The following is a 12,114-nucleotide window of genomic DNA, read 5'->3' on the forward strand; positions in this document are numbered from 1 at the left end:
CCTCCATTATCAACAAGGTTACCATACCATATTTGATATGAGAACAAGCTTGCTTCTTAAAATTTGGCAGCCATGAACATCAGACCTGTTTGTGGCCTGGTGTTCAGCATCCCTGACTTATGGAGTTAACTGACGGTCAACTGTCCAGAAGTACCTGTGGTGACCTCCACCGCCACCGGCCTGCTACGCTTGTTGTCAAAAACACCGTAGAGAGTAAACTTGTATTTCCTGGAGGGTTTGAGGCCTGAGATGACAGTGGAGCGAAGGTCTCCACCGACGGGAACTGTGTGGGGCTTCCCCTCCGTGTCCCAGTACTGGATGAGAAACGAGTCAAAGCCCCCGTTCGGAACGGTCCAGGTCAGCCGGAGGGCATCCTCAGTGACGTTGGAAAAGGAGAGGTCCCCCAGGCTGGGCTGCTCGGGTGTCAGCTTTGTTGGCGAGGCTGCAGCTGAGAAACAGACAAGAAAGAGTTTCACACGGTGGCCTATGCAATAAAGATCAGCCTTCCGCATTTAGCATGTGCTAAAAATAGTGAATGATCACTGATGCTTTTGGATTATTTGGCTTTTGTTTTTCGATACCATTGGTGTTTACATAGTGCATCAATCCACGTATGCACCAGGGGGGTAGCCAGACGTCGAGGTGGGAGAGGGCCAGATCCCAAGGTGGGGGGGGGGGCAATTTGGTCACTTCCCCCTCCCCACTGCCCCCCCGCTGTGTATGCTCAGTCACTAAAAGGAGCATGCTGGACGTGAGGGGAAGAGAGAGCAGGGCAGGCAATGCTGCTGGATCAAGTCTTCAGCTTGCAGGGGTTGGGGACCCCCGCTAGCCAACCAGGGGCCCAGAACAAATTTGGGGGTGCCCAGGCCCCCGTGACCTTACGTAGCTATGCTACTGGTATACACAGTCTTTTTAAAAACCTCCTTACTTTTCTTGCCCAGCAGCACTTTTTGATTATGTTCATTTCCAGACTCCTGAGGCAGGCGCGTTACATGCCGAAACATGGTGCTGTGTCGAGTCTTGAGCATTGATATTACCTCTATTATTTTACTGTGCATTGTTTTATACATATTGTATTTTGAGCACTGATTTTATGTTTTGTACTGTTTTTATACACGCTATAGAAATAAACGTTTGACGTTATTGATCCTGAGGTTTGTCTAGCCTTCCCTCTGTTCCCATTTCCTTGTGTATTGCTAAAAAAGTGGGCCTGATATTCAGAAAGGGCTTAACCGGGCAGGAGAGGCCGAGTTGGTCATCTGGCAGTATTCAAAACACAGTTATCTTAGGCCTTAAGTGGTCAGTGCCATTGAATATTGCCTGTCAGGGACGGAGCCAGAAATTAACATGTTAGTAACCATATTCAGCGGATAAAATTAGGACAGTCTGAACTCTATCCGCTGAGCTAACCGGGCACAGGTCTGAAGATCAATCAGTGCCTGGTTAACTTCCGGTGACCGTACTTATCCAGATATTCAATACTGGAGGCTGGACATGGCCTGACATTGTTTATCCAGGGTTAATTCAGCCTGAGGCTATGAAACCACTGACCAGTGTGGGCCGAATGTCCACCCCAGCGTGTTACACTCTGCTAGTTATAAAAGGTCCAGAAGAATTCAGTGTTTCTGAGCTAAACTGAATGGGTCTGCACATGTAAATGAAGGAATATCATATGTAAATGAGGCTTTAGCATTTTCTCGTAAATAGCACGCACTTTTCACATCCCAGCACATAACACTTGTTCATGAATCACTTCGGTACAGGATAATTTCTTCACAGAACTTTTATTTTCACTTGTAATCAATAGAAATAAAACAAAATAAAACATGGAAAAGAAAATAAGATGATACCTTTTTTATTGGACATGACTTAATACATTCCTTGATTAGCTTTCGAAGGTTGCCCTTCTTCGTCAGATCGGAAATAAGCAAAGGTTGGTAGATGATAATCGACTTACCAATTAGAAATACATCTGAATCAACACAATCTTATCTAAATCTGCACTACCCAAGCTGCAAAGGACTTAAATACAAAACAACTTACGCATGTAGTTTTTCCTACATAAGCACACAACTGTGGAACGCATTACCAAAAGCCTTGAAAACGACATACGACCACCTAAACTTCCGGAAATCACTAAAAACCAACCTGTTTAAAAAGGCATACCCTACCAATCCAACATAAATGCCTAATCTCTGCAACACAACCAAACTAAAGTACGTAATGGACATAATGCAACTCTTCCGTTCTCCGATTCCCTAATGTGGCTTTGCCACATGAACTTGATCTTACCACAGCATCACACTGTATTTGTTCACACCGGAGCCTGCAAAGCCACATTGAGCCTACAAATAGGTGGGAAAATGTGGGATACAATTGTAACAAATAAATAAAATAAAATAAATGACAGTATTTATAAGTGAAACATCAAAGCATTCCAGTGACAGTCTAACAGGATGGGGGTGGATAGGTGAGAGCAGTGGCGAAGCGAGGGCGACTGACACCCGGGGCGGGTCGCCGCTGCGCACCCCCCCCCCCCCCGGGTGCAGCACGGTGCACCCCCCCCTCGGCGCGTGCACCCCCCCTCAGAGCGCATTCTTACCACTGGTGCTCCGCCCCAAGTGCACGTCGTCGCTGGGAGCTGCGTCGGCTCCGCTGGTTCCCTGCTCTGTCTCTGCCCCGGAACAGGAAGTAACCTGTTCTGGGGCAGAGAGAGCAGGGAAGCAGCGGAGCCGACACCCCCCCCCCCCAGCGGCATGCACCTGGGGCGGACCGCCCCACCACCCCCCCCCCTTCCTACGCCAAAGGGTGAGAGACAGGAAGAGGGACAGGGAGATATGCATGGAGACAGGAGGGTGACAAAGCAGTGCAATTTTATGGTTTATAATGGGCTAGAAAACCCAGATCTTTGTTAAGTACTGTCTGGTGGGTGTTAAAATATTTAATCATTTTGTATTTTCACTTGGAAGGCCTTGATACTATTATAAGTCAATTTTCCAAATGATAATAAAAGTTCTGTGAAGAAATTATCCTGTACCGAAGTGATTCATGAACAAGTGTTATGCGCTGGGATGTGAAAAATGTGTGCCGAGTGCTCTCGCTTATTAAGGATTGGCCTTTTTGAATTTGATTTATCAGAGTAAATAGCATGGTGAGTGCTTGCTAAGGTTTGGGTTTTTTTTTGTTACATTTGTACCCCGCGCTTTCCCACTCATGGCAGGCTCAATGCGGCAGGCAATGGAGGGTTAAGTGACTTGCCCAGAGTCACAAGGAGCTGCCTGTGCCGGGTTAAATAGGTAGCATCTACCTTGCCCCAGGCTCTAACATTTTAGGGTCCGGGCTATTTTTTTTTTTTTTTGTTACATTTGTACCCCCGCGCTTTCCCACTCATGGCAGGCTCAATGCGGCTTACATGGGGCAATGGAGGGTTAAGTGACTTGCCCAGAGTCACAAGGAGCTGCCTGTGCCTGAAGTGGGAATTGAACTCAGTTCCTCAGTTCCCCAGGACCAAAGTCCACCACCCTAACCACTAGGCCACTCCTCCACTATAAAGTTTGGCTATTAGCCTGGGCTGCAGTCATCACAATGTAGAAATGCATGATGACATCCAGTGGTTTACTTACCTTGATTGCTACCCGGGGGGGCAGAGAATCCCCCTTCTCTAGGCGCGTCCCCCATGACCTCCCTCCTCTGAGCAAGGCGGTGCGCTGAGCAGTCGTGCGGCTGCTGGCTCTGCTGGTCCCCTGTCCCGGAACAGGAAGTAACATCAGAGGGTGCAGGGGACCAGCACAGCCCACAGCTGCGCAACTGCTCCATGCACCCCCTTGCTGCCTGCACCCGGGACAGACCGCCCCGCCCTTGGTACGCTACTGTATAGAATCAGGCCGGTAACATACATGTTGCTTAGGGCACAACTGCAAGTAGGCTGAATCTGTGAGCAGAGCATGAGCGTGTCATGGGCGTTCTGCCTAGCGACGCATGCATCTTACAGAATACTATGAGTTACGCACCTTATAAGGCACACTTAAGCATGGTAACTTATGCCTTCCATTCACACAGGAAAGGAACTCATGCCTAGATATTGACGCACCAAAGCCACTGGGCATTAGTATTCTATAACAGGAACAGGAAGTTGTGTCACAGGGAAGGCTGGAGCCGGCACGAGCAGCAGGTATGAGTCACTGCTCACTGCTGGCAAAGAACTAAAGAACTTCAAAGGTACCAGGAGATTTGGGGCATGAAGATAAGAGACTCCTCTAGTCGCCTAGGGGAGAGGGGTAGTAGAGAGGCTGGGGGTAGGGAGCGGGGTTCTCATGCCCACCCACTTTGGGCTCAGGCCCTCTGGCGACACCCCTTAGAATACTAGTGTAGGATGCTACACCCACATGAATGTGCACGCCTAAATGTGTCACCATGCGTACAACTGAAATATTCTATAAAAAGCGCACTGGAATAGTCGGAATGCCCATGCTCCACCCACATGAACACCCCTTACAGTTACACACTAAAGCACTTAAGCACAAAGTTACAGAATAGTGTCTAAGTGAACTTCTGCACGTACCTGCCATTTACCACACAGCTGTTGTAGACAAATTGGCATCTAACTTTTGGTGCACTATATAGAATTAGGGGGAAAGTGTCTGAACCAGATGGTTCAAGTTATATATCCTTTTCTGCATTAGCACCTGGATAGCTTTCCATCACTGATGGAACCATGAATTCTGCTTTAGACAGGGACAATTCTAGAGGAGAACAAGACCATCCACCCACGAGCTGAAGTCGACTCAAAAGGGGGCCATGAAGCAAAATAACCCAAAATATTCCAGTAAATCTACTACAGAATGGCTGAATTAGAAGAGATTTAACGTGTGGACTAAATTCTATTGAAATGTTATAGCAAGATCAGAAGTGAGCTGTTCATGCAAGGAAGCCCTGAAACAAGCACAGAGTTGAAATGCTTCTGTATGGAAAACTGGGCCAAAATTCCATAATAGTGATGTTAAAAGACTAATGAACAGTTACAGGAAACATTTAGTAGAAGTGATTGCCATATGGAGAGTTGCCACCAGGTATGGAATAAAGGGTTCATATACTTTTTCATACAAGGATACTTATTGTTGATTCTTTGTGTTGAATAAATAATCAAAATAGATTTTTTTTTTGGTCCGAGTTATTTATGTGATAGGATTATCGTTCCCTATTATCAGGGTATAGGCCAGTGGCAAAGCCAGAACTAAGCATCCACAGGGTGCTCTCTTTGGCAGCTGGGACACAGCCACCGACTGCCACAGTGATCCGATAGTCCAGGAGTTCGGGCTGAGGATGTTTTCAACTGGTGGGGCTTGGGGATATCTGCCAGCTATGCCAATAACGCACACCACTGCTGGGGTGGGCCTGAGCTGAAAGTGGACAGAACCGTGCCCACTAGGCCCACCTTTGGAAACAGGATGCTGGGCTTGATGGACCTTTGGTCTGTCCCAGTATGGCAATACTTATGTACTTATGTGAGTCACAAAAGTTTGCACAACACTGTGAGGGGTATTTATTTATGCCTGTAAATGCTGGCGCCTAATTTTCAGGGGTTGAGCGCGCAAATGACTGCATTCTACAACATTGCGCCTAACTTCTAGGAATGCCCTCCTGATCCTCCCATGCCCCACCCATGGCCCCGCCCCTTTGAGCTGCGTGTGAGAAAACGTAGCCACTAATTTTATAGAATAGCGACTAGGGAAGATGCATGCGCCGATCCAAATTGGAATGTCAACGCCTTGTCAATGAATTCATTTGTGCGCGAATCTGCCCTGCGAGCCCAAATTTTGGCGGCCTATACAGAATCTGAGGGTGTACGCTTACGAGCACGCCCTGTCCAGACTCTGCCCATAAGAATGCCCACCTGAAAAATGTGCATATCTACAGAATAATAAGTAGCATGTACAGGGGTGGCCCAAGGAAAAACTGCCTGTGCCTAGCCTGGCTTCTTCCCCCTTCCCAGCACCATTTATCTTATAATCCAAAATGCGGCAGCGATTCCTATAGGCTGCCCTGCCGTGGTGTCACCAGCACTGGCCTCTTCGCTCTACTGTGTGTCCCGCTTCCAAGGAAACAGGAAGTTATGTCAAGAGATGGGCCGCAGTAGGGAGAAGAGGCCGGTGCCGGCGGCAAGGTAGCGTATGGGAATCGCTGCCTTTGTAAATGCCGACATTTTGGAAAAGAAAGAAATAAGGTATATGTGGGGAAGAGGGTTGAGGAGGGAAGGGGAGAGTGCCGCCTGAGGCCCCTATCTCTAACAGTAGGGCCGCCACTAAATATGTAAATGATTAGAACACCCATATTTCTGCGTGTACGTTCCATCTAACATTTGACAGCTCCTCATTGAGGAGTCCTTTTACTAAGGTGCGCCAAAAAGTGGCCTGCGCTGGTGTAGACACGTGTATTGGGCACGCACAGGCCTATTTTTCAGCGCACCTGCAACAAAGGCCTTTTTTTGGCCCAAAATGGAAGTGCGGCAAAATGAAAATTGGTACGCGTCTGTTTTGGGCCTGAGACCTTACTGCCACCCATTCACTTAGCAGTAAGGTCTCACGCGTTAACCGGGCGGTAATCGTCAGTGTGTGTACAATGCCGATTACTGCCTGGTTAGCGCCATGCGCCATGAAATTTCCGGCGTGCGTAAAAATGAAATTACTGCCCAAGCCACACAGTAGCCAGGCGGTAGTTCTGAATTGGCAAGTATTTGGCGCATATAGGCGCCTATGCAGCTTAGTAAGAGGGCCCCAGAATTATTTCCTGTATGTCTTTACCAGTGTTAAGCACTGGTCACAAACTATGTAGCTGCCGCCATTTTGGAATTAAAGCACAGGATAATAGGGTGGCTATCCTGCTTATTTTCGAACGAGGCCGGCCATATTCCGACACAAATCGGGAGATGGCCAGCCATCTCCTGAAGCCGGTGAAATCGGTATAATCGAAAGCCGATTTTTGCCAGCTTCAACTGCTTTCCGTCGCAGGGCCGGTCAAAGTTTAAGGGGGCGTTTCGGCAGGGTATGGAAGGTAGGACGGGGGCGTGGTTACGAGATGGCCGGCTTCGGCCGATAATGGAAAAAAGAAGACCGGCTCTGAAGAGCATTTCGCCGGCTTCACTTGGTCCATTTATTTTTAGGACCAAGCCTCAAAAAAGTGCCCCAACTGAACAGATGACCACTGGAGGGAATCGGGGATGACCTCCCCTTACTTCCCCAGTGGTCACCAACCCCCTCCCACTCAAAAGAAAAATTAAAAAACATTTTTGACAGCCTCTATGCCAGCCTGAAATGTCATACCCAGCTCTATGACAGCAGTATGCAGGTCCCTGGAGCAGTTTTTAGTGGGTGCAGTGCACTTCAGGCAGGTGGACCCAGGCCCATCCCCCCCTACCTGTTACACTTGTGGTGGTAAATGGGAGCCCTCTAAACCCCCACCCAAAACCCACTGTACCCACATATAGGTGCCCCCCTTCACCCATAAGGGCTATGGTAGTGGTGTACAGTTGTGGGGAGTGGGTTTGGGGGGGGGGATTTGGGGGCTCAGCACACAAGGTAAGGGAGATATGCACCTGGGAGCAATTTTTGAAGTCCACTGCAGTGCCCCCTAGGGTGCCCGGCTGGTGTCCTGGCATGTCAGGGGGACCAGTGCACTAGAAATGCTGGCCCCTCCCACGACCAAACACCTTGAATTTGGCCGGGTTTGAGATGGCCAGCATCAGTTTCCATTATCGGCAAAAAACGATGCCAGCCATCTCAAACCCGGCCATCTCTGACATTTGGCCGGCCCCAACCGTATTATCGAAATGAAAGATGGCCGGCCATCTATTTCGATAATACGGTTCGGGACCGCCCTTTGTGGCACCGCCCATATAGATGGCCGGCGCTGTTCGATTATGCCCTTCCATGCTATCGGAGAAATGTTTTAACTAAAAATGTACTGAATGCTCATTAAGCGATATTTATAAGGTTCAAAATTGTTGGCACGAGTTTCATTACATCGGGTTTGACCAGAATTGACTGTTTGGCCATAAGTTACCAGCCACAAAAGGAGGGTCATGTCTTGGATATTTCTGTGTAGCAAAACTTCCCACCGAGGCAACTGGATCCATGTGGTTCTACACTTTCACAAACCTTTTCTGGGGGAAGTGAGGTGCTGGACCTCAGCATTACCTGTGGTCGCCTCGGCAGATTTTGGCTTGCTGTGGGATTTGCCGGAAACTCCGTAGAGGTGGAAGTTGTACTTAGTCTCTGGGGCCAGGCCTGAGATGGTGGCTGAGTGCTCGTTCCCCACGACTGAACGCCTCTGGGTCCTGCCCTTGGAATCCCTGTACATGATGAGGAAAGAATCAAACCCCCTTCCTTGCACTGTCCAAGAGAGTTGGAGGGAGTCCTTAGTAACGCTGGAGATGGAGAGGTCCCCTAGTGCCTGTAGAAGCTCCGGCTTCTCCACTGAAGCTGCAAGAGAGCACAAACATATTTTCTCACTCAGGGTTATGTCACGGTTGGCCATTTGCAAGTCCTTTGTGATAACTTCCATGAGGGCTGATGGTGGCTGAAGTCAGTATAAATGAAAGCCAAATCTATTTAAAATTTCAAAAAAATAAATAAAAGAACATTAACTAAAATGGTCTCTTGCTGGTGTATCCTGGAAGCTAGAGTGGAATTTTCTGGAAATCGAAAAGGCCAAAAAGAAATATCAAACAGAATTCTGTTTATTTAGCACGAAGCCTTGGAAACTGCCCCCCCCCCACACACACACACACATATACACATGTGTACAGATGCACTATCACATGTTTCTGAGTCACTATCGAACAGTCCTTGTTCTAGCTGAACCCGTTTTGGGATTTTGATGTGCACACGAAGACAGACTTCGTTAAAAAAAAAAAAAAAATCAATGTCCCTAAATTAGTTTGTTGAAAATTGTTTGTGAATATCCTTGAAGTAAGTCTGCAAGGCAGGAGGAATATTTGAAGGAATCACATGTCACGTGTACGGAACGCAGGCACTCGCGCAACTTGCGGGAATTAATCACATCCATGTAAAAACACGTGTCCATGTGGAAAATTTATGATGGGTGCATATGTAAATATTTACTAAACCACCAGTCCAATAAGTTAAATTATGTTAAACGGGATGGAAACCATAAACTATACTGTCAGCAAACACTTACTCATTGACATTTCAAACCCCACTCTCCCCCCCCCCCACCCCCACCCCGGGTCTGTCTCTAGGAGAAAAAATATGTTAGATAATTAACGACTATAATGTTTCTTTTTCAGAAAACAAAACTTTTAAGTAATACTTTTGCCCCGGGAGAAGTAAGGGCCGGGAGGGGGGGGGGGGGGGGGCTGATTGTGTACCTGTGGTGGCTTCCACTGTTATCGGCTTGCTGTGCTTTTTGGCAGCCACACCGTATAGGTTGAACTTATAGGTCCAAGCAGGCTTGAGGTTGGAGATGGTGTCTCTGCGGAGGTCCCCCCTGATCTTCAATATCTTAGTCTTCCTCTCAGAGTCTCTGTACTGCAGGAGAAAAGACTCAAAGTCCCCAAACAGAACCGTCCAAGAGAGTTGGAGGGAGTCCTCAGTGACGTCGGACACAGAAAGGGTTCCAAGCTGGGGCGGTAGGGCAACCTGGTAGTCTGGGGAACCTGGAACAGAGCAGAGCATTATGGGGTAACTCTGTAACTGGTTACCACAAGTTGGGCTCCGAGACGCAGTGCGCTGAGCGCAAATTCTATAACGGCATATGCAGTGGCGACCCTCCCATTAGGTCATCTGAGGCGGGGCCTCAGGCGGGTATTCATGGAGCGGCATCGCTCATTTCTACCCCCCACACCGGCTGCAGTCTGTCTTCTCCCCCCTTCCTTTCTCAACCCCCTTCCCCAAGTCTACCTTCTGTTTTTGTTTTTCAAAAGTCAGCGGTAGCAGCGATTCCCATACGCTTCTCTGTACTACGGCCCCCTGTAGCTACGCCACTGCTCACAAGATGGCCAACACTGTGCGCAGCACGTCAAGGGCCGGATTCTATAACTAGTGTGCAAATTTCCACATGTAAAATTGCACGCTACCCTGAGATGCGCATGCAACTAAACTGGTTAACGAGCCAATTAGCACCAATAATTGGGTTCTACCAATCAACTTATTAGCAACAATTTGGATTTGCATGCGCATCCTGCTAAATTTTATAGCATGCAATTCATGAGGGGGCGTGGCTATGGGAGGGGAATGAACGCAGTATTACTGTATACCGGGGATCCAGGCCTAACTTACGTGCCAAGATTTACACCAGGTTTCAGTTGGTGGAAACCCTCGCACCCAAAATTAGACGTGGATCCCGGCCCTACACTGATCCTGGAATGCCCACTACAGAATACTGTTCAGTGCCAAATTCTGAGCACCCATTCACTGAATCCAGCTTCAGCTATAAAGTAGGAAAAAAGATTATGATCAACAGCCATTCTTCCCTGGAAAAGCCTGGCTGCTCCTACCTGTGGTCACCTCGATAGACACTGGCTCAGAGCGTTTGTCATCTGAGATCCCGTAGAGGGTGAATGTATAATTCTGCGAAGGGAGAAGACCTGTAATGAGGGTGGAGGTCAGGTCACCCCTAATTGTCTGCTCCTGCATCTGGCCCTGCGGATCCTTGTACTGAAGGAGAAAGTAGTCGAAGTCTCCATCCAGGACTGTCCAGGAGAATCGAACTGAATCCCCTGTGACATCTGAGGCAGAGAGGCCCTCAATTCTTGGTCGGATTCCACCGTCCTCCAGAGGGGCTAGAACAGAACAAAGAAGAATCTCTCAGCTGAGTTGGGTGATGAGAAGTGAATGTGTCATGTTAAAGAACATTAAAAACACTAAATGAAAGTGGAAAGAAGGTGGGAGGAGCTCAGAACTCTGGGATGAGAATTCATCATTCCTGAGTGGTCTAGAAGAGTCAATATTGTTGGCTGTGGATAATGCTCATTTCTGCAAAGTAATGGCAGTTCAAGAGAGACCAGGAGTTGGACTGTTGCCCAGGAATCAACAATCATCTAGATGCATCAGTTACTTAATTAAAATCTCACTGGATTTTCCTACTCATACATCAACTTCAAGTGTGTTTGTTGGGTGCGGACAACTGAGAATGGGTTGAAATGATGGCATCTTTGAAATCCTGAGAACTTGTTCACCCTAACAATTGGTCTCTTTGAAAACACAGGTCCTGTCATTAGGAAGTCTCTTGTCTTCTGTGGTGGTCTGAGGGTATTTTTCCAACCCCATCTGACGCCTGGATTACAGCATGAGGTGACTCATCTCCCAAGTGGTTGGACGGCACATGGAACAAGGTCTGTCACATGGACAGACCTCGAAACCAACTGAGGCTTCCACCACAACAAGGAAAAGGTTCTGTGTTCCAGATAAAGGCGCAACTTGACTGCATGAGGCAATCTTTCCTGGACTCATCCCATCGGAAGAAGGGATCTTTGTGGTCTGGAACACTTTTACAGAAACATCATCTTTAGATAATTTCTCATGTTAGTCTGATGAAAGGTCCCACAGCCAGCAAAGAAATCTGGCTTTCCCCAGAACCAGTATAGCGCCACCTGGCACTCTTTCCTAGCCTTGGTCTCTGCTTTGTTTCTTCGTCTTATCCAGAAATGATATATACACACAGGTATTTGCATTTCAAATTCTTTCTATTTCCAAAACAAAAGTAACTTCACACCACACAGCACCAGAACACTCCCCACGAATTTTCTTCTGCCTGACAGGGTTGAAGTGAAGATGGTGACCCATCAGGAGCTTGGGCACTTTGAAATCCAGGATGACTGTTTGGAAAAGAGATGAGGATTCCACCATTAGTGGGACTTGATCTGTGCAATGTAAGCCATAACTGACACAGCAGGATACCTCCACTAGAATCCAATGTACACCTTCGTTGGCTCGATTTCCTGGTGGGGCACCAGAGACCTTGGTTGATCTCTAGCATAACTGTCAGCTCTTCTCAACTAGGGAGTCTCTGTGCTCAACGTAGGCTTTCTAGAATTTGGATGGGAGACCATGCAATGCACCCACCACCCTTTCTGTGCAAAATATGTTACTTTTGGGT

General features: G+C 47.8%; 1 protein-coding gene across 1 annotated transcript in view; it reads right to left on the minus strand.

Moving 5' to 3' along the window:
• The window catches only part of TNXB (tenascin XB), a 112,527-nt gene that overhangs the window by 44,815 nt on the left and 55,598 nt on the right, over nt 1–12,114 (minus strand). The window contains 4 exon segments of the mRNA XM_030197294.1: nt 155–448; nt 8,193–8,477; nt 9,386–9,673; nt 10,514–10,798. Of these exon segments, the coding sequence (XP_030053154.1) occupies nt 155–448; nt 8,193–8,477; nt 9,386–9,673; nt 10,514–10,798 (1,152 nt within the window).

Source organism: Microcaecilia unicolor, chromosome 3 (assembly GCF_901765095.1).
Source record: "Microcaecilia unicolor chromosome 3, aMicUni1.1, whole genome shotgun sequence".
NCBI classification, from domain to species: Eukaryota; Metazoa; Chordata; class Amphibia; order Gymnophiona; family Siphonopidae; genus Microcaecilia; species Microcaecilia unicolor.